The sequence below is a fragment of the Microtus pennsylvanicus genome, chromosome 11 (assembly GCF_037038515.1).
Source record: "Microtus pennsylvanicus isolate mMicPen1 chromosome 11, mMicPen1.hap1, whole genome shotgun sequence".
Classification (NCBI taxonomy): Eukaryota; Metazoa; Chordata; class Mammalia; order Rodentia; family Cricetidae; genus Microtus; species Microtus pennsylvanicus.
Window position 1 is genome coordinate 85,862,168 of NC_134589.1, and position 21,932 is coordinate 85,884,099.

Here is a 21,932-nt window from a genome sequence, read left to right on the forward strand (position 1 = left end):
GGAGGTTATCCCAACATGCATTTATCTCAAATATGAAAAATACATAAAAATACTCCCTGCAAAACCAAATAAGAAAGGATGAAGTTGTGTTTTTGAAGCCTCTTAAGTTATTGCTGCTCCAAAAATTAAATTTTAATTATTTTAAGTTGTGTAAAAAACAAATTGCCTCAGAACGATAAAGTTTCTATTATAAAATGTGTGATATCTAAAATGATCCATTCCAGTACTTCTTAAACTTGCCCCACATTATTTCTGTAGTATGGAAAGTACAGTATTTTGGGATGGATTGTTGAGAATCTCAGGTCTTGAGATGAAGTATGCAAACCCACTCTTGGACTTCATATGTGGACCTGATTACTTCTACACTTCGCAGACATGGAAGAAAATAAATAAATTATGGGATATTCCGCAACCTTCAAACATTTTAAAGGAAGGGCAAAACACTGTGCCCACACTGAGAGACTTGCTTTGGTCCTAAGTGTTCAACCATTTCCTAAGGTCGCTTGATCTTCCCTCATTGAGGACGGAGTCACAAAGGCTGACCTGCTGGGCTGACTTGTTATGGATACCCTGCAGCGTACGTCAGTGTGCACTGGTATCTGGAGCCTCTGTTTTTCCCATCAATGAGCAACAGTGGCATTTTCCTGAAGTAGTCAATAATATCTGATACAGAGAGAAAGTCCTGGAAAAGTCAAATGGGAAAATGAGTTAACATCAGAATGGACAGTACCCATTTCATAACTGTCGTTTTCTTTGTTTTTTGATTCAGAGTTTGGAAAATTTGTGGGAAAAATAAAATTTGTCAAGTATTTTAGAGATTTCTTTATTGATAGTCAACAAATTTTAACTAAGAGATAGCAACGTTAGGTTGGGTCAGCAAGATGGCTGAGTGGTTAGAGGCCTAAGGAACTGAGGTCAATCCCCAGGACCCACACAGAGGGAAGAGAGAACTTAAGCCTACAATTTGTCCTCTGAACTCCACACATGTGCCATGACACACACAAAAATAGAAGTTTGGTTGTTTTGGGTTTTTTGCTTTTTAAGGAAACCTTTAACTTCTGCAATGGCTAATTTACCCTAAATATTTCCGTCATGATACCCATGGCTTGGTATTGGTCTCTGATTTTCATTTCTGCTTGGGTTTCTGTATCCCCACATTGCCACAACCCAAACTTTTAGGAGGTGTAAAGAACTAGGAGGTCAGATGGGGGTCATTTCTAGAAGTGAAGCTTTAGCATGGTGTGACCATTTCTCCCCACTCTCCTCCACACTCCCGTATGAGGGATCAATAACCGTAACCTGGACCACCCAGTGCAGATAGTCTAGACCCACCCAGCCCTCTAGATGCGACCAGAGTCCAAGCTGTACCTAAACTGGATTGTACAGTTGTTCCTCCCTCTGAGGAAACGTGTTTTTATATCAGAGAAATCTTGGGAGGTGACACTCTGCCTCTGGGAAGACTATGTAGTTCCATCAACAAAGAACAAGTGACCCAAATGTTTGACCAAAATTGTGTTCTTTCTGCTTAGCACTGTCACTGTTTTAAAGTATTTAAAATTATTAGTGAATTGTTCTAATTCTGTTAATGTCTTGATCAGATGGTTTTCTTTGTGTAACATAAAAAAGCAAGTCTTAGGATGTTACGTTTGTTGATTTCTTCCTCAAAAGCAACCTAATGATTATTCTCACATCAAATTATCCTGGTCAAACAGGATAATTTCTTTGGTAATATGGCCATCTTCACAGAGCCAAATTTCTCAGTTTAGCAAGAAATGCCCCAAGTATCACAATAATTACTGTAGCATAATTCTAGGGTTCTCTGATTTCTTATATGGGATTTCAAATTAAAATTTTTATTATTACTCTGTATATGTGTATACATGCTTGTCTGTATGTATACCATGTGCATGTAGGTGCCCATGAAGGCCAGAAGAGGGCATGAGAGTCCCTGGAACTGGAGTTGCAGGAGGTTATGAATCACCCAATGTGGATCCTGGGAATAGAGTCCCAGTCCTCTGCAAGAGTAGCAAGTACTCAATTTCTGAGTCATCTCTCCAGCCCCTTTGAGGGTATTTTAAATAATGTTTTATAGGTATAAGCATAATCTTACATTGAAATTACGTCAAAAAGAAGTCAAAATAGATGATACTTACTGCTGTTGACACTTCCTAAATGTATTTTTTAATTTCAAAAGTTACACTACAGGACCAGTGATAGAGCTTGGTGTTAGCACCTGACTGGTGTGCATAAGACCCCAGGTTTAGTCCCAAGCATCACAAGCAGGTTAAAGCTATGATGTTGGACTATTTAAAATGAAAATACAAGAAAGACCCCTCTAGTGGAATAAGTCACTTGTAGTGTTTGTCTTCTCTCCTTCAGTAAGTGGGTGGCTTTACTAAAGTTCTTTAACAGCATCACTGATATACAACACATGATTTAATTGAATAGCTGCTATACAGCATGTGATTTAATTGCATAGTTGCCATATAGCATGTGATTTCACTGCATGGTTGCTATATAGAATGTGATTAGCTGCATGGTTGCTATACAGCATGTGATTTCACTACATGGTTGCTATATAGAATGTGATTCGCTGCATGGTTGCATAATAGCATGTGATTTAGCTGCATGGTTGCTATATAGAGTGTGATTCGCTCCTTGGTTGCTATACAGCATGTGATTTCACTGCATGGTTGCTATATAGCATGTGATTTAGCTGCATGGTTGCTATTCAGCATGTGATTTCACTGCATGGTTGCTATACAGCATGGGGTTGGGGAAAAGAGTGAAGCATGGAGCCCTTACCTCTTTTCCTCGGAGTCCAGTACCCAGCAAGTACACTTGACTTTCCTCCTGGTAACGGATCTGAATGTTGTAAACTTTATCCTTGTACAATACCATGAGCACGTATGGATTGTTTACTGTCTTCTTAGAACTATCTCTTACCAGAAAAGTACCATCCTAGAAGAATAGATGCTTGTTGTTAATGTTGTTAAAGAATAGTCCTTTTGTTGCCTGGAAGAGGCAAGCCTCTAGGGGCCCGCAAAGCTGGCACCTGTCAATTGACATTGAGTTCTTCTCACAGCTGGATCCCAGGTCACCTGGATCTTTTTTGATTGTTATGAGAGACAGCTGAACTTGTACCTGAAGTTTCCAAGTTAGTATCTTTGAAGCTTTTTGTTGTTTTGTTTGTTTTTCTGTGTAGCCCTGGCTGTCCTGAAACTCACTCTGCAGACCAGGTTGGCATTGAACTCATAGAGATCCACCTGCCTCTGCCTCCTGAGTGCTGGGATTAAACGTGTGCACACCACCGCCCAGATTTTGAAGATTCTTGGTATAATTCTTTTTTTCAGCAATGGAAACAATCAGCAGGTGAGTGAAGAACCATAAGAAATAAGGTGGCTCACTTACTGTATACTGCTCACTTCAGTTAACTATCTAAACTGCCTTTCCACGTTCTCACTCAGAACACACTGTTTGCCTGTGAAATGCATCCCCCCTTATCCCACACACTGTATTTACCTCTTACCCATTTCACACCTGAACACAAGTGAATGTGGACTTTCTATGTACTTTTACCCTTTTCCCAACACTTTGTAAAATGTGATTTGTTCTGTAATTTTCATACAAGAATTACTGCAATGTAATAAAGCATGACAAAGATCTAATATTGAAATAGAGCTAATTAGTAAGAGCAATGTAAATCACTCCCTCCTCTATGTACTTAATTAGAGTTGGTTTTAAAGAGCCATCAATATGCAATAATGAAGCCTTTGTTCCTTTTGTTTGTAGTTAATTGAACCAGTCAAAACATATCTGGTAAAGAAACTTCCCTCTGGACCAGTGAGTCACAGATTTGGCTTGAAATTCAATAACTCGGGGAGTCTGAAGACTCCCTCAGCCCATCCTGTACTCCCACTATCTCCCCAAAATTCAGAAACCCAGATTTTAAAAAAACCACTCCCCCAGATGATCAAATCTGCTGCTGAAACTGAAGATGGTTGCTGTAGCCTTAACAGTGTGAAAGATGAAGGGCTGTTTTTCTCCCATCTCTGACCAGGAGACTCAGGGTTAAGGGTCAGCACTGGAAATGAGCAAAACTTTATAACAATAAGACTACCTAGAAATTTCTAGGAGACTTTGCAGATAAGCCTTCAACTTAGATAGGCCTTTCTCATGAATTTGAATGGTAACTGAGTGTTAGGAAGATGAATTAACAAGATGTCTGAAATGCTGCACGATTCTTTGGTCCAAAAAGAGACACATTCATTAATGAAACTCCTTAATATTTGCCAACCCATGTTTAGTAATGGCTTGGAGGAAGCAGTCTATGGATGCTAGCAGGGAGGATGGCAGCACTAATGGCTCTTAAAGGAACAGCAGCAGGAGCAGCAGCCAGCTCATACTTGAGTCCCAAAGCATATCAATGCCCTTTCTCTTCCTCCACTAATATTTATAAGTGCATAAATATAAACTGTAGAGTGATACCTGGTTTATCTTCCTGAGAGCAGATTCTGCCTCTGCCCGGGTAATATAAGAGACATACCACTCTTCATCTAATGGAGTCTGCAAATAAGAAATTTAAAAGCACTGTAAGTTCTGTAGTTACATAAGCAAAGTGAAAAGAAACGAAAAGGGAAAAACCTAATATTTCCCATAAATCACCACCTCAGTTCTCTGGGTTTTGAAACATTTGTTTTCTTGACTTGAATCACTTAGATGGGACTACATGGAAGACATTTTGTGCAATTTGCTTCTTTATCTTGCCACTGGCTGCAAAAGCAGCTATGTAGGAGCCTCCCTTATATAATGGAACCTTTCATCTGGAAAGACAAAGATAGACGAACTTCTCCAGCTTATTATATAGTAGTAACATACTTAATGAAAAATCTCTCTTAATGGAGCAACTAAGAGACTTAGTCATTCGAGGCTATAAATCAAGATACATGAAAAAATAGGATTGTTTTTCTCATTTATTAATGTCCCTCAAAGACTGAGAGAGAACACTAAAGAAAACATTTCTTTTCATCTGCATCTTCCCCTTAGTTTTTGGTTTATTGTGTGCGGAGCTGTGGATTCAGGGCAAGGCTTTACATGGTGTAAGGGTTTGAGCACTGAGCAACACAGCTGCCCTCTTAATGAAATGGCAATAAACAAAACTCTAACCGAAGACACAATATAGCAGAGCAGCTGATGAGAGTTTCTTAAGGTCCCTTTGCTAGGGAGAAAGGCAAACAGAAGTAGAAACAGCTGTATTACCTCCTCTTCCTCAGGAGATGGGGGTTGCGGTCTGTTTGGAACTGGCAAGGGTAAGTTTCTGCCTTCATTTCTGAAAGGTGGTCTGTTGCTGGGACCTTTAAAAGTGAAGTATTGTGAAAATTAATTTACTGTTGGTCATTGTTTCTCATCTCATAGTGCATCCATCACAGATGCCCCGTGACAGTAGGGGCATTCATTTGTCAAGAACATGAGGTTGGAGGGAGCCTGCATGGAACTGGTCTAGGCCTTCTGCATATATGTTACAGCCGTGTAGGTTAGCTTTCTTGTGGGACTCCTAACAGTGGGAGCAGGGGTTGTCTCCAACTCTTTTACTGGTTTTTGGGACCCTACTCCTCGTACTGGGTCACCTTGCCCAGCCTTAATACACGGGAGGTGCTCAGTCTCTCTGTAACTTGATAACCATGTTTGTTGATAGTCATTTGAGAGACCTGACCTTTTCTAAACAGAAATGGAGGAGGAGTGGATTGAGAGGTGGGAACAGAGGGAGAGGGTGGGGGAGGGGCTGGGAAAAGGGGGGAAGGTAAACTGCCCCCAGAATGTAAAAGAAATTAATTTTTAGTTAATTAATTAATTTTAAAAAATAATTTGAGGTTGGAAAAATAATTTCAACCTCTTTCCAACACTGAGGGTTCTTTGGGCCATGTTCCATACCATGCTGGTGAAACTTTGAGAGAAGACCCTGACTGTTCAGTGAATCACTAAACATGCAAAAATATAATGTGGGCCGATTCCTAAAATCACATTGTCTGAATGTGTTCCTCAGCAAGGACATGCAAAAAGCAGGCCTTTCGTAGACGCCTGCCATCACGGCACACAAGGAATGCTTCAGCAACACCCTGCACATTGGCAGCGGTGATGAGATAATTATGTTCTCAATGTCTACACAGAGAGAAAGGGAAGGCCTTGAGAATGGTGTTACTTTAGAGCCAGTGTTTGCTGCGGTTTTTCTGTTGGTTTTGATTTTGCAGTTCCCCAAGCTGTAGAACTGTTAAACCAGAGGCCACCATAAACTGCTCACTTGCTTTAAAACCATCCCAGTGCAGTCCTGTCTCATAGGCCTTTGCTAGAACATGACCCAATAGCTTCAGTGTCCCCTGGGAACTTGCTACAATGTAGTCTCATTTTAGCCCAGATGATGCCCAGCCCTCTTGAATTAGGTCCTCTTGAACATGATTCCCAGGTATCTATATAAACAGTGAACATTGAGAACACTCACAACAGCATAATTAGAAAAGGAAAGTCTCCGGTCTCTCCTACTGACTCAGAAACTTTTGTTGTTTTTTTGGAGGCATGATCTCATGTAGCCCAGGCTGGCTGCAAACATGCTCTTTGGCATAAGATGGTCTTAAACTTTTTTTTTCTTGACTTAAACTCTTAATCCCCCCCCCCACGGGTGGAGATTACACATTTTAGCTACCATATCTGGTTTGATTCAGAATCTCTGGGGCTCGGTTCTTATAATCTATAGTTTGAATATGCTTCCAAATTCACAACCTGAGAGCAGTTTCATCGCTAAGACAAAGAAACTAAGCACTGCTCTAAACTCTCTACCAAACCATCAGGAACATAGCTCTGAATGGGAAGATGAGGGATAAAGGCTGGCCTGCTGCTACTGCTGCTGCTGCTGGTGGTAGTGTGGTTGGTGGTGCTGGTGCTGGTGGCGCCGGTGCTGTGTGTGTGTGTGTGTGTGTGTGTGTGTGTGTGTGTGTGTGTGTGTGTGGTTCTATGTAGTGTCTCATTCCAACAGTCTTTGTACCTGCAGACATTGAATTAAGTGTTAAATGAAGAAGTCATAAACTTTTAGGAAACAGCCTTTGCCTAAAGGCTTTGAGTCACATTATACTGTAAACATATAGACATGACAGTTGGCAGAGATCGTAATCACGTACAAACCTTGAGAGAAGTATGGTGGCAAGGAGGCACTCTGCTGGAAGCCAACGTTACTGTAGAGACAGAAAAAGAACAAGCTCTAAGCTGAGTTGGAGTGATGGGACCTGACTGGGGAGCTGGATTAAGAAGCCAGGGTGTAGATGCTTCTTGCTTTGTTAATGCTGCCCACCACACCTCCGTGGCATCATAGAAGATAGGCAAGGGGGGGAATTTATTTGACATACTTTACTGTGTCCCAAGATGGACGAAGTCTAATGTGCTTCACAAGCCAAAGGCAAACAATAATAAAAATCAAGCTTGTAAACCAAATTTAAAAGGTACATTAAAAATGGGGCTGTGGTTTGGGTCTTTGAGTCTATGGAATGGCCAAAGAAAAGACACACTAATTGGAGTGCATGCGAACAGTAAATCCTAAGGAGTTGATGGTCTGCAGAGAGAGAGTGGGTCCAGGGGGAACAAAGGGCTGGGTGCTGCTGCATCAGAGAGACATTTGCAAGGCCAGGATGGAGAAGCAAATCTGTGGAGGCCCTGGAATGCTATCTGATCTCTCTATGCTAAGCACTAGCACCAGCCATTGGCCCAAATAGTAGTATTATTTAATAGTAATACTCTGCACACCTGATCTTCTTGTTGTTGGCAATTTTCAAGAAAAAGATGGGGCTAGAGTTGTGTGTGAGACAATGCACGCAATGGGGCATGGCCATAGAGGAGACCAGCTAGAGAAATGAACGGAAAGAATTGAAGGCATGAAAACCCCAGTGCAAAGGGAAGACTTTAAGAATTTCCCTAGAGAGTTGGCAGAAGTGGACAGGCTTGTGTTTGTGGTCGGTTTTCCACAGTACGTAGGGAGAGAAGCTGGGCTTTTTTTGAATACTAAAGCGTTGGGGGGCTAGCATGCCGGAAGCCCTGGTGAGCAGCCTGAGGCAGCCCATTGGCTTTCCTGGGCAGGGATGGTCTGGGTCTTCCCTGGTTCTCCTGGCCTTGCCTCTGTTTCCGAATGGTCTTATTATGACTGAGAAATTCTAGTTTTAGAGGAACAATGCTTTTGAGGACAGCTCCCGAGCATGGTTGCTTGGCCTCTGTTGTGGGCAAGGCGGTCTCTGTTTCCCCATCCAAGAACTTCAGTTATCTCGGTTTCTTCATGTTTGTTTGTTTGAAATAAGCAAGTGACATCACCCGCCATTTTCTGTCAGCCTTTGAACAGTTGCAAGACAAGCCAACCCCTACTCCCCTCAAGTTCAGGAACTTCGAGGACAGCTGCGCTTTCAGGTTGCTCACCAAGCTCATTCCGCTTCTAAGGAAAGACAGTTCTTCCCAATGACTCATCTCTTTCCTCCTCCTGGCATTTTGCCACAAGGCTACACTGTGCTGGCTAGTTAACAGTTGTTAACTCTGGGGAAGCCAGTCACAACTGAGGAATTATCTGGATCACATTGGCCTGAGGGTGGATCTGTAAGGAATTGTCTTGATGGTTCCTTGGGGTAGGAGAATCCAGCCCATGGTAGGTACACCATTTCATGGGTTAGGGCCTAAGCTGTATATAAATGAGTGAAGTCAGCCAGCAGAAAAGTGTGCAAGCAGGGAACATGGGTACATTCAATTCTCTGTGCTCTGGACTGTGACTATGATGTGGCTAGCTTTCCTGAAATGTGCGTCTAGAACCTAAGATTGTAGAAGAAACCCTTTATCCTGTACACTGCTTCTCGGCAGGTATTTGTCATAGCTGCAGACATGAAGCTAGAACACAAGCCCCCAGACATGATGCTTTGTTAGAACTGGTGACAGCTACTAACCTTTCTGAGAAGGCACCGGGCATGTGAGACAACGGGAATGTGTGCTTGGGGTTGGGCTTGGCAGATCTCGAAGGGAATGTGTTGGAGCTCATAGGAGGTAGTGATGGCTGGGGCAAAGGTCTTTGATGCACTGTGGGGGAAGAAGAAAAAAAATATATATAGTCAGAATTCAAATCTGGGGACATTCAGAGAGTACCTCCCCAGCTTATACTAAACGCAAGCCCCAAACCAGTGCATATGGGGAGACAAAACTCCAAAAATGTAATTAGCAAATGGTAGGAAGATAACCTACCTCATTTTTTTTCTAGATAGTTCATCACCTTCGAATGCACTTAAAATTGCTGTTGCTCTCTATAGCGAATTTTTTTATTTAATTTTGAATGGCTTACTTAGGAGAGAATTGTTAGTGGGAAACTTGTGAATTGCACAGATGATTTACCATTTTTATTTTGTCTTTTGCAAGCTAAAAGCACATGATATTTTGTTCATCCACAGTTACTGATTTTGTACCCATGTATGTAAGAGGGTATAAATGTTAGAAAATTTTCTATCCAAGACATATATGCAATTTTCTGTGCAGTTAGGTGTTCTAAACATGTGAACCTAAGTTTTTCTTGGTAAATCAAGCAAGTGGTTCCATTTTACTACGGTTGGGAGGTAAAGCAATTGGTGTATGTCTGTGTGTGTTAAACGGACATGTATGGTTCCATACTCAATAATTCTATTTAAGTAACTGATCAGAAAAAAAAATGAGAGAATAAAGGTTTTAAGAAATGAGGATAGGTTGTAAAAAAGATCTCCAGACATACCATCATCTTCATCCTGTATGGGAAAAATAATAAGAGATATTAGCTTTTTATCAAGTAACATCCATCAACACTAAGCCCCCCTTTTGTGAGCTGTGGAGGTTTTCAAAGGAGAAGAGGCAGGCTTGGAAACGTTTGTGTGAGACTTGTACTCTGCAGCATCTTCCTGACCCTTTCCTCCATTGCTGCCCTTCAATGTCCTTGCTAATCACCCTTGGGAATGAGACTGCAAGAAGTCAGCCACCAGGGGCCTCTCGGAGCGAGAGGAGCTAGGCAGTTCGGCCTGGTGAACTCTAAGTAAAGATGCAGAAACTGGCATTTAACAGATTCTATGGAGGTCTTGCTCTTGTTACTTGACTTCAGATGGGGGCCCACCTCCCCAGACTCTACACTGGTTGTCCTTGTGCCAAGCATTTATTAAATGACATTTCACACTTACATTCTCCCTTCTGTCTGGTCCCCGTCCATGCCTGAAATGATTTAGAACACAGAAGTGAGCATCAAGAGTTTCAAAGAGCCAGCCCCAGAATATAATGTCAGTAAATTGCATAAGAAGAAATAAAACCCACTGAGCCGTGGCCAAAGGGGAAGTTGCAAATGCCAGCAGAAATGCTGGGGAGAGGGAAAGAAGGGAAGCTTGGCCACTGGATGCTCTGTTATCATTGCAAGCTGAGCTAGGCAAACCTTTGTTCTGCAGAGCTACTGTAGCAAGTAATTACATAATTATAGACATATATATGTGTAGTCAGCTTTTCGTAGCTATTAAATTTCACTGAGTAGATGTTTTCCCAAACAAATAAAAACATTTTCAGTGATATTCTTCTTTGCTGAAGTTTTAAACCAGCAACCACAGGGTCCACCCTTCGGGTAGTAAGGAAACTGTTGGCAAAGGCCCCTGCTCTGGGCTTTTCCACAAGGGGCTTGGTGCCATTGGCACAGATGAACAACCAACCCAACAGCTTTGGCAATAGCTGTCTAAGGGCTGCAGAGGTGTCTGTGCTTCCTGGGAAAGAAGCGGGAAGAGAAGAAGAATCTGTTGACTAGCTAGCGTCACAAGCTTTTCCGGCACCCCTCAGTACTTCCTGTGTCATTGGACATTTTCATATTTTGGCAATTATGATTTCTTTTGTATTTCGATTTTGTTAAGTAATGCATTAAAATGTTATGAAAGTCGATGACAGAGGATTTCCTTGGTGCACTCTAGCCCTGTTCTTAATTGAATCCTCACAACAGCCAAGCCAAGGCCACGGTTATGAATCTTGGTAGGCAGATGAGATAATGAACTTCACTGCTTCCTCCCCAAGTAGCCTGGCTGGTCCTTAATCCGGGCACACCTGTGTCACTTGGTAAATAGACCACATATGATTTTATTATAGCAGAGGCAAAGCTGCCAGAGCAGAACTCAGTTTTCTGTGGTTGAAAAAATGGTTAAGCAGTAAGAAAGAAGCTAACGCTGGCCTAACCCCTGCCCCCAGTCCTTGTTCTCCGATCCCTAATGACATAAACTGACAAATACAGCTTCTCTGTGCTGTTCAAGATTCAGTCCAGCAAGGTGGGGAAACCCAACAAAAAAGGGCGCTGCTTCAGCAGGGTCTCCCCCAGCAGCCACCCTGTACCCCCACCCAGCGCTTCTCCCCACGCCTCATCCAGACTCCATTCTCTTCACAGACCTGAGTACTGATCATCTAACCAGCGAGGGCAGGAGTTCCTGCCCTCCTACCCAAGTGCTGGGAGCTCAAGGGCCCACTGCAAGCATTGCGGGACAATTACTTGGGAACTGGTGGCTTCTTCGCTATCAGGGGTGCAGGTCTTTCACTCCTTTCGTGTCTGTCCATGGCTGGTGGCAGAGGAGGCTTTTGTATCTTGGGTATATGCTCCCCGAGAGTCCTGCTGAGTGTGCAGAGAAAGGATTTATTTGTAGAGAAACCACCATAACTCGGCAGAGACCTACAGGGAAACTCTGGGGCTAGAACACAATAGAGGCTTACCTTCCCACGGGAGCTGAGGGCTGCAAGACATTAGAGAACACAGGTGAGGGTCCAGCACATTCCAAAGAATAAAGATAAGACAAAAAGCAAACAAAAAAACCACGCAAAAACTAAAACCACAAACCAACCAGGAAAACAGCTTACCTTGTCAGAAAATGCTGGTTTCTTTCCTGGAAACAAGAGAGACCAGAACATTCAATTTGGGACAAGTGTGAGCTCGAGAAGCAAATTCTGATGAACACCATATCTGGGTCTCTGGGGTAAACTGGCTTCAAGCCTGGGTTCCAGATTTTGAAGGGTCTTTTGCAGAGCACCTGATCTTCTTGGCTTAAAAACACTGCTGAGCTTGTCCAAGTCACACAGCTGAGTACATGCTAATGGGATGTGGGGAGTAGGGGCGTCTGTGCTGCTTCTCAATTGTGTGAAATAGTATAACAGCATCAAATGATGGTTGACTTCTTGGGATTTTATTTTTCCTTTCATTGGCTTAAATTCCCTCCAACTCCTGTGGTACACTTGGCATTATGTAAAGAACACCATTTGGTTTCTGGAAAAAATTAACTTGGGAACAAGGACTTTAGGAGATTGTCCTGGTGTGGCAGAAAACATTTGATGGTGATGATGGTGGTCATGGTGGTGGTGGCAGCAGCAGCAACAGTGATAGTGATAATGGTGGTCATGGTGGTATTGGTGGTCACAGTGATGGTTGTCTTTGTGGGGTTGGTCATGGTGGTAGTCATGGTGGTAGTGGCAGTGTGAGTGATTTTTCTTTGCTCATTTTTTTTATTTCTTTGAGACCAGATGACATTGAGGTCAAGTATTTATACCTGATAACTCTTTAGTGCCAAGTTATTCAAAACAACTTAAGTTATTTATTGTACCTGAGATCCTGTGGGTTAGGTGGGCCTTTTGTTTTCTATGTGATGAAAACATTACTAATGAGGTTCTAGTAATCTGGAAGCAGGCCTGAAAGTACCTGAGCATGTTGGACCTCGTTTTCCATGGCTGTGAAGTCAGTGTAGTTTTGCCATGAGGGTCAGATGGCAACTTATATACAAGGTCAGGGCCAGGATGGGTGAGCACTGACAAATGCTGGCTAGTTCCTCTGTTGTTTCCACCCTCGCATGCTTAGCACCCCAAGGCTCATGCTGATGCTGTCCACCTGAATCACATTTTCACAGCATTCTGTAAGGTCTGAGTTCACAGTAGACCCAGGAAGGTCTAAGATTGTCTACTTTTAATAACTCACTGGCCAAGGGAAGAGCATTCTCGTGGCACAAAAGTTCAGTACATAGAGTTTGAGATTGACCATCTTCTTTAAATAGGTACCCCAAAAGTAAATTAACATTCTTTGAACAAGTATATTTTCATTTTTAAGAAAGTATTTGATTCATCAGGAACAAAAAAACCAAACAGCAATCTTCTGATGTGTATATGCTCTTTTCATGTTGGGAATTTTATGGCCAAAGTCTAAGCATTAGTTCCTCTGCAGCATCATGGACAAGGATGCAGTTCAAAGGTCAAGCATGTATTATCAGGAAATGGTTAGAGTCCAAGTCAAGTCTATCTACTTTTGGTGCTGTTGTTGTTTGAGACAGGGTTTCTCTTTTTAACAACCCTGGCTGTCCTGGAACTCCCTCTGTCGGCCAGGCTGGCCTTGAACTCACAGAGATCCACCTGCTTCTGCCTTTGCCTCCCGAGTGCTGGGATTAAAGGCATGCACCACCATCACTTGGCTCCTTTTTATCTAACATGTGCAGCTCTCTACGGTGAACTCTAAACTCAATGGATAACACAGCTTCTCATGACTCAGCACAGTTAGCATGTGAATCCGGGAAACAACAGCAAGCTGCAGCTTCGAATCCAAGATCTCAAAGTCATTTGGCCAGCCGAGGAAAATACTGAGGCAAAGGCTTTGTTCAGGGTACCAGTGGAGAGGAGGAAGGATGGAGCTGAGATCTGGATTCTATATCTACTTAGTTTAGGTGCTTCTTGACCAGGTCCACCTAGTCTTTAGCAGGTTCAAAGCCTAGGTCCTCAATGTCATGCGATAGGATGTAAAAGTCAGAAAGACTTGGGTTCAAATCTCAACCCACCTATGCAAACTGAGCCCCTCATTCAACCTCTCTGAACTTGTTTCATCATCTCAGAGGCGGGGCTGATAGTAACCCCCTTCACTGACTTGGCCTAAGGCTATAAAGAGCCTGCCACTTACTAGGTGTTCAATAAATGATACCTAAATTTTAGAGTTGACTTAAAAAATAACTTTAAGGGTAGCTAGAATCGTGGCTGTTTGAATCATGAGTAAATTATGAGAAAAATCCAGTGTTTAATCAACTACACACATCCACAGCAAAGGGCAACTCTGACACCTGAATGGTACTTAGAATTTGAGAAAACATTTTCTCCTAAGAGAACATCTTCCTTATGGTGAGACTGTGCTCTAAGGAGGTCACCACCTCCCGGGTTCAACATACTAAGAAGTAGCAGCCAAAACAGATGATGACAGCTCTCCAGAGCTCTGCCTCTCAGCCCATTTCCTCCCTGGGTACCAGGATGCTTCACAGTCTTGGTGGAGCAGGCACAGCCCAGGGACTAAGAACAGGGGATCTGGGTTTAGGTCTCTCTATCTTCATAATTTGGTAGTTAGGTGCTTCTAGAAAGTTACTGCTTTGTACCTTGGTTTCTTTCTCCATAAAACGAGGATGCTTCTCCCAACAGTAAAATGAGACGGTGCATATAAAAAAGTGCACTTAGTGCGCTATAAACGTAGCCATGGCCATTATGCATAAAATATGAGCAATACCAACCTAGTGTAAAGGGCTCTCGGTCAAGAGGCGCCAGTGAGCGGTCGAGGGGAGGTTTCGTGCTTCTGTCTATTGATGGAGCAGGCACTGGGGTGGAAAAGGTTGAGGTCAGTTAAAAGAAGAAATCAATACTGGTTGGAGATGGGGTAGGTGGGCTGGCGGGCAGAAGGCAACCCTATGCTTACACTTCGCTGGTTTGTGGTTTCGACTTCTGCTGGGTTCTTCATGGTTGGGATGGGATGGTGATAGTGGCTGCATGAAATTTTAAAAAAAATCCAAATATTTCAAAGCTTTTTCATCTATGCCTCAGCAAGACTTTGTGGCATTGTCTCCCCAAATCTGTCTGGATCTGCTCCCTCTTCTCCATCTCCGGGTCTCACTGGCAGCTCGCCATCCCCTCTGTCAGCTGAGCAGGGGAGGTCACCTTTCTGAACTCCCTCACTCTCTCATGAAAAGTGCTTTCTGCACAGCAAAGGACCAAGCAAAAGCTCCTTACAAGCCCTCCATGGGCTCTATTCACATCAGAAGTGAAACCCAAGCCCCATGTGAAGTCCTACATGAGATGTTCCTGCCTGCCTCTCCAAAGAATTTATATGTTCTTCTTGGATGCTTTCAGGTCACTACATAAGGATCTCCTTGCAGCTCCCACATCCTTGAACACGTCCTCTATGGCTGTGCCTCCTCTGCCTAGGGCGTTCTCTCTGCTTTCTACATGACTGGCTTGTCCTGTACCAGCTGAGTATCAGTTTGGTACCCTCGGTCGCATTACTGGGTCTTCTCCCTAACTACATTTCCAAATCATTTCTATATCTATTTACTTGTTTAGCATCAAAACCTTATGAAAGTTAAGACATTCTGTACTGTTCATGTTCTTCCCCTGGCACGGAGAACACTGGTGTGCAGTGGCTGCCCAATCAATATCTGTCAACGTGATGGACAAATTCTGCCTCCTAGTGGTGGAGGTGAAAGTCTCCAGACTTCAAAAGCAAAATGCCTGTGTAGACTCATGGGACTCCATGAAGCCCCTTTGCAAAGGTGCTATGCCAGCACAAGGGGGCCATTTATGAGAAGGAGGTTTTCTATATTTGCCAGGGCCCTCCTCTCACGCTAATCTTCCCTTCTGGTCCTGACATTTTGGCATTTGCCACAGTTTCTAAGGTGCCCTGGCCACTAGCAGAAAGAGCACATTGCCAGATGCTGACTTTAGCTCTTTGTGAGTTCCATAGGAGCTGGACTGAACGCCGAAAAGGCAAGAAAAGGGTTTCTCCCTGGCTTCACTGCGTTGGAAATTTCCTCTGAAGGTATTCATCCATGAAATTTGAGATCTGGCCAGCAGGTGGCGCAATGCTGCTTGCAGGAGGGCACTTTAGGTTGAGAACCTAGGCAACACCAGGACCAGACTTAGTTCTCCCACAGTTAGATAGATGAATATTGAAAGAGGACCCTCTCATTAAACACGCAGTTCATATTGTTTATGCTGCCAAAAATGGCAACAAACATTATGACATGAATAGAAACTGCTTATATAACACCACAAAATCGAACCGCTGAGTGGAGTTTGTGGGTACACATTTCCCCATTTCTTACAAATTTAGAACCAGGTAAAGGAGCTTAGTCCCTTTCCTCTCTGCTAAAGTAATAATTGCTGTGGACCCAAAGTGGCCTGAAAGAAAAGGAGGAGACTTACTGAGTGATTCCGGCCTGTTGGCAGCGGAGGGAGGGCGGCCATTGGTCTCTGCGGGGGCACCGGAGGCTGCTGAGAGACCTTGCTGGTGGGAGGCCGGTCTGTAGAAACACAATGTTCAAATGGAAGAAGAAATGAAAATTTGAAGTGAGTGTTGTCTAAGTGCAGGGTTCTCTTTAGAACATGCTGTGCCTGCCCATGCAGCTGGAGGTGCCAAGAGTACCCGATCCTTGTCCTCCAGACCTCCAACACCACCAGCACGAGTCCCAGCTACAGAGTCAGACCCAGTCTGGGTCCTACAGGAGACAGGAAGCCCTTAGCCGCTGTCTGCTCCTCTTCCTGCTTAAATTGGTAAGACTCTCCACATACATACGGATAATTCCCATAATACCTCACACCAACAGGTGATGTCTGAGACACTGCCAACCAAGGGAGGCCACTCTAGGATTACCCCAGTGAGAGTTTTCAGATACAATTCTACATGTGTGGACTACATGCATGCACACATAAGCCTGCATGCATATATATATGCATATATGCACATAAAGTTCATATGCATGTGCACACATGAGTACCTAGAAACATATGTGTATGCTGACACTCATGCATGCACAGAGACATATGTGTGCATGCCTGCATATATAAGCTCACACTGCACCCAAAGGTGCTTATCAGTGTTACATTAGCTGCTACCCCTCATGGGCCCCTTGTTCTGTGGCTTCCTTCCCTTCACAAATGTTCTGGGCTGCCTCACCCTCCTACTTCCTCCTTTTGCCCATCTCCTTCTGCAAAGGGAGGAGCTGCCTCCCACTTCTGTTACCAAGTTAAATAGCACATGGTCTGCCTTAGATACCCTTATCACTCTGGCTGCAGAGAACTGCCCGAGACCAGCTTCTCCCAGTCTGTGCTGGGAGAGGCCAGAGCGGAACTGTGAGGCATGAGCTGTGAGTGGCCAAGGGCCTCCTGGCATCTTGTGCTTTTGGCATGGCACTTGGTCACACCTATAGAAACCCGCACTAAGATACTGCCTATGTTAGTTTTAGGAGGACTGTGGAAGGAGTCTGGAACTTGGGATTGAAAAAGCACTGAGTGCTCTCTTGATCCACCTTTTTGTCAGCCCTGGGAAGAATGTCATTCCCTGTTCAGAAGAAATGGGCTCAAGGCAAGGGCAAGCCTGGTCTTCTCCACCCCACAGGCTGCCTTTCAGCTCCCCTGATATGTCATGTTCTTTGGGACCTCAGGGTCTTTGTACAACCATAGTGCTTCAGATGTTCCTCCCTTACCCCCACTCAGCCTCATATAACCAACTCTTTCTCATTTTCAGTACACTATTTGATTATCAGCCGAAGACTACCTCTCAAATACCACAGCCCGAGGGAGCAAGCCCAATTATTACGCTGGCTTGATGATAACAATGACACGACGCAATTGTCTGCTGTTGTCTGACCCAGGAGACTAAGAGTGCTGGCTGTCTTGCTCACTCTGTCTTTGTGGCAAACACCGAAAGACACTCAGCAACCTGGGTTCACTTTTCTGCCCTAAGTCTGGAACAGTCTTGGTGATGATTGACACTTCCTGCCTGTTAGCTTTAGTGTTCTGTCCTTCAACACACTAAATGAGGTGATGGGATGGAGCACAGCTCCCAGGGTTAGACACAACACTCCCTAGTGCGCCTACGATCATTTCCTGTCACCTCCTCTACTCGAAAGGAATCTCCACAAGACAAAGGTGCATTTTCCTTCCTGGTAGCTTCCGGCAGCACGTGCCGTCTGGCTCACAGTAGGAGATGAGGAACCTTTGTGACTTCGTGAGTTAATGAAGGAGTGAACGAGGAGGGACATATGGGCATAGAGAAACAGGTAGATGAGGAACATCGTAGAAACTGTCTCATTGTAAAGGCAGAACCAAGCCCTCTGAATACCTTCACATTTATTGTGACAGTCTGCAGATGGCAGTACCACATAGCTGCCCTCTTTCCAGCAAGCCTTGCCCTCTGTTCTGCCATTAGCCTGCTTCACTCAGGAGGAAATGGCCAGAGTGGTGGATTCTTTGGTCTCAAGCCACCGTTTCCCAGAAGCTGAGCAAGAATCAGCACCCAGAGAAGCCCAGTGGGCAGCTTCTGGCCAGCAGGTTGCAGAGGTTCTTACCAATGTACATGGAGTTGGTGTTGGGGAAAGGTTTGGCGGGCAAGATGGAGTTCTGCAGAGCCTCCTCATCATTGGAGGGCGGCGGCTCATAATCATCAGCGCTGCCCTCCTGCACCTCTTCCTCCTCATTGGGGGACTCATAATCCCCGTCGTCCTCTCCTTCCAGATCATCATCGTTGGGACTTTCATAATCATCTTCTTCCTGCCGGCACAGTGGAAGGACAGCACATCTGGTACAGATGTCACAGGACAACACTTCAGAGTACAGCCTCTGTGAGCTCTCGGCCCAGAATGCCAGCATCCTCCCGGCAGATCTGTCACAGAGGGAACTATAACGTGTCACAGCCTCCACAGATGGGAAACCCATGCTTCTGGGCCAGAACTGAAGACTAATCTCTGGCTGAGCACAGGAGGGCTCAAGACAAACCTTCACAGGGATCCAGCTGCCATACTGAAACACAAACATCTGGGGGAAACCGCCCTCTTGTTTCTTTTGTACAGAATAAATCTGCTTTGTTTTCCCATAAAAAGCATACTTTCCCAGAAGCCATTTTCTTTCTAATGAAATGATTTTATTTACTAGAATCTCAGTAAGACAAGGGTTACTCCCTCCATGACTGTTTTTGAAAGACCTAGAAATGGTCGTTTACCTGAAAGACCACTTAGACTGAGGACTGGGAAGCCTGGGCCTCAGATCTGCCCGGACTTGGCAAAGGACCTTGCCCAAGGCACACCCTCCAGAAGGTTCCCTAGCTTTCTCTTGCATCACAGAATCCTTAGCTCCAACCTGACTCTGTGCATGGCGACAGTGTGCAGTGTGAGGAGGGGGGTGCACAGCCCATCAGACTCTGGAAGGCGCTGTCACTGTGACCCTTCCCACGCAAACCTGGCGTGGGAGCCTTTCCAGCGCTAACACCCCGTTATGAAATGTCTTCCCTCTGGGTCACCCAGTGGTGACTTAAGTCCACGAGAACAAGAGTTACAGTAGCATAGATTTCTAGAAAAGATAGCAGAAAGGGAAGGATTGCTGTTGGGCTTGGCAGCGGTGAACAGTGTTGCAGCCAGCAAGTTACAGCCCCACCTCTGCATTCTTCTAAGGAAATTCTGCTGTCACAGCTGAGCCCACCTATTTGTTCATGGCCGTGACTGCTTCTGTGTCACGTGGGAGGTGGGGGGTAAGAGCTGAGTAGTAGAGAAGAAACCTTTCAACTTCCAAGTTGGAAATATTACTGCCTGGCCCTTTCAGGGCCCTGAAATGGGATGTGGAAGGGGCTTGCTCCTTTTGCAGCATTGCGATCAACATAAAGTCACCCCAGCCACCAATATGAAGTTGATTTAGCCCAAGTCATACTCACAAAGGATGACCAGCCCCCATTGTCTTCTTCATGGCTTTCTGCGGAGGAGATAACACCACCATCAGCACCCAACAGAGAGTCAGAGCAGGTCTCCCTCCCCGCATTCATCACTGGCCCTCATCCTTCCTACTTCATGCTCGGGGCCAGCAAGGGTTGTGTTGAGTACAATTTACCCTGCCAGAACTCATGGTAAGTCACAATGTAATGGTATCAAGGGGCAGTGGGATCTTTAAGAGATAATTAGGTCAAAGGGACCCCATGGGTAGATACCTTTCTCTATGAATGGATCGATACCTTTCTCCAAAGACTGACTTGGGTCTCTGCAGGCTGGAGTGGGTGTTGCAGGAGTCATCTGGGCCTTGAGACTAGATGCCTTATTACAAGCACAGTCCTGGTATTTTGGTCACTTCTATAAATGCCCTTTACTTATTCTCACGGTTTCCCACATGATGCTATTTGTAATGAGGTTGAATTCAGCCAGAAGTTGAGCTGATGGCAGCACCATGCTCTTGGACTTCTAGAAGTCTGAAATTGATAAACCTCTTCCCTGCATATGTAACCAGCTTTAGGATCAGTGTTCTAGCAACGGAAATCATATTAAGAGAGCAACTTACTATTGGCCATATGATTTCTGTTAGAAGAGTTCTTTCTACCAGAGAGCTGCAGAGGTAACTAAACTCCCTTGTGTGTATACAAAAGTGACCCAGGATTGCTTTTCATAGAGTAAGACCTGGGGCTTTATTCATAGAGTTTCTTAATCAGCATGACTCTATGGGATCCATAAGCCCCAACCTAAATGGTTTTGAGCAATCAAACAATGGAAAACTGCGTGTAAGACTCAGCGATGAAACATTGGCTAGGCTCAGGTGCTCAAAGCTGAGCCTAGGCTCTCCCACAGATGGAGTTTTGCAGTGTTCCTCCAGAGGGGCACCCTTCTGCCTCTTAGTGGGAATCCAAACTCTTCTATGATAAATAACTGGCTGATAATTTGTGTCCTATGCAAGGCTCAAAAAGGCCAGAACTGAAGCACACATCACCTCCTAAATAACTCCTCTCAGTCCCGGTCCCTTTACCTGTCTCCTCTTGAAATCGTTGAACCTGGGGTCTGCAAAAGCAAACAACAGCATCTCAGTAGCCTGTCAATCAAAGGGCATCTCCTTTCCCCAGCCTAGCCCTCTGCACCAATCGGGATTATGTCTCCCTGCCTAAGACTCATACTCCTGTTGCTTGGTAACCAGAGTTGAACTGTCCCTAGCTTCTGGGGACCACTAAAGTCACACTGGTGCCACAGTCGGGAACTTGTGACTCTTTAATGATCTAGGGACTGTTCATTCCCCTGTTGTCCTGGACCCAGGGGCAAAATGTTCACTGGGGAGAAGAAACTCCCTCCCCTCCTTAGACACTCTCCTCATGACTCCTGGGACAGACGGGACCACCACAGGTGAAGTAGAGGCCAAACCAATGCTGCAGATGCTTTTAGAGGCTCTACTTGAGATTTTAACTCTTGAGTTCCCTTGTAACAGGGCTTAGGCTGCAGCTGCAACTCACTTGCGTGTAAAAATGCTCCTTCTCTCTTCATTCTTGTTGATATCTTGACTTAACTTGGTGAGAATCCTACAAGATAAAGGCACACGTGAAGAGACAAAACAATCCCTTCCTGGCCTCCACTTCCTTGTTGCTCCCCCATCCACGTGACCTCCATGCAACGTAGGCCAAACTTGGCCAATTTTCTTTTGGTGTCCATTTTCCCCATGCCAGCCTTACATCTTCAGCTCCATTTCCTGCCCCCACCTAGAACTTGTCCCCACTTTCCTCAGGATCTGACCTGGTGCCAACCACTTCTGCCCCCATGAAGTCTTCTGTCATCTGCTGACCTATGTCTACTGAGCCTTTGATATCCGGCTCTGAGCTCTCCTTAAAAACTGGTCATCTCACGCCTGCCTTCTCCCTGCTCTGATGGCCTGGGGCCCGAGGATCTGCGTGCTGGAGTCGTATAGCCTACTGTCCTGCCATTCATAGGATGTGCTGCCTTGAGTCTTGGTGGATCATTCCTGTGACCAAACCATCTGCTAGACTCGGAGGCCCATGTGTACTTCTTATTACAAACTCCAGTGGGCTGTTTCATCCTATGGTCTCCCCGCCCACCATTGTCCCTCTTTGCGTCTGCTTAGTCACATGGTAT

General features: G+C 44.7%; 1 protein-coding gene across 2 annotated transcripts in view; it reads right to left on the reverse strand.

Annotated features, from left to right (window-relative positions):
• Positions 1 to 432: 432 nt before the first annotated feature.
• Lcp2 (lymphocyte cytosolic protein 2) overlaps positions 433 to 21,932 on the reverse strand; it is a 41,628-nt gene continuing 20,128 nt past the window's right edge. Inside the window, exons 4-20 of one of the 2 annotated variants that reach the window (XM_075941342.1) lie at positions 21,299 to 21,364; positions 20,824 to 20,855; positions 19,751 to 19,788; positions 18,396 to 18,597; positions 16,252 to 16,349; positions 14,750 to 14,816; positions 14,568 to 14,651; positions 11,902 to 11,927; positions 11,758 to 11,777; positions 11,540 to 11,656; positions 10,196 to 10,239; positions 8,964 to 9,093; positions 7,174 to 7,223; positions 5,260 to 5,354; positions 4,489 to 4,566; positions 2,806 to 2,961; positions 433 to 682 (exon numbers count right to left, since the gene is read on the reverse strand). In XM_075941342.1, the coding sequence (XP_075797457.1) occupies positions 560 to 682; positions 2,806 to 2,961; positions 4,489 to 4,566; positions 5,260 to 5,354; positions 7,174 to 7,223; positions 8,964 to 9,093; positions 10,196 to 10,239; positions 11,540 to 11,656; positions 11,758 to 11,777; positions 11,902 to 11,927; positions 14,568 to 14,651; positions 14,750 to 14,816; positions 16,252 to 16,349; positions 18,396 to 18,597; positions 19,751 to 19,788; positions 20,824 to 20,855; positions 21,299 to 21,364 (1,426 nt within the window). In that variant the 3' untranslated portion in view covers positions 433 to 559. Of the gene's footprint in view, positions 683 to 2,805; positions 2,962 to 4,488; positions 4,567 to 5,259; positions 5,355 to 7,173; positions 7,224 to 8,963; positions 9,094 to 10,195; positions 10,240 to 11,539; positions 11,660 to 11,757; positions 11,778 to 11,901; positions 11,928 to 14,567; positions 14,652 to 14,749; positions 14,817 to 16,251; positions 16,350 to 18,395; positions 18,598 to 19,750; positions 19,789 to 20,823; positions 20,856 to 21,298; positions 21,365 to 21,932 lie in introns of both variants that reach the window. The other variant, XM_075941341.1, reaches the window with a different exon arrangement.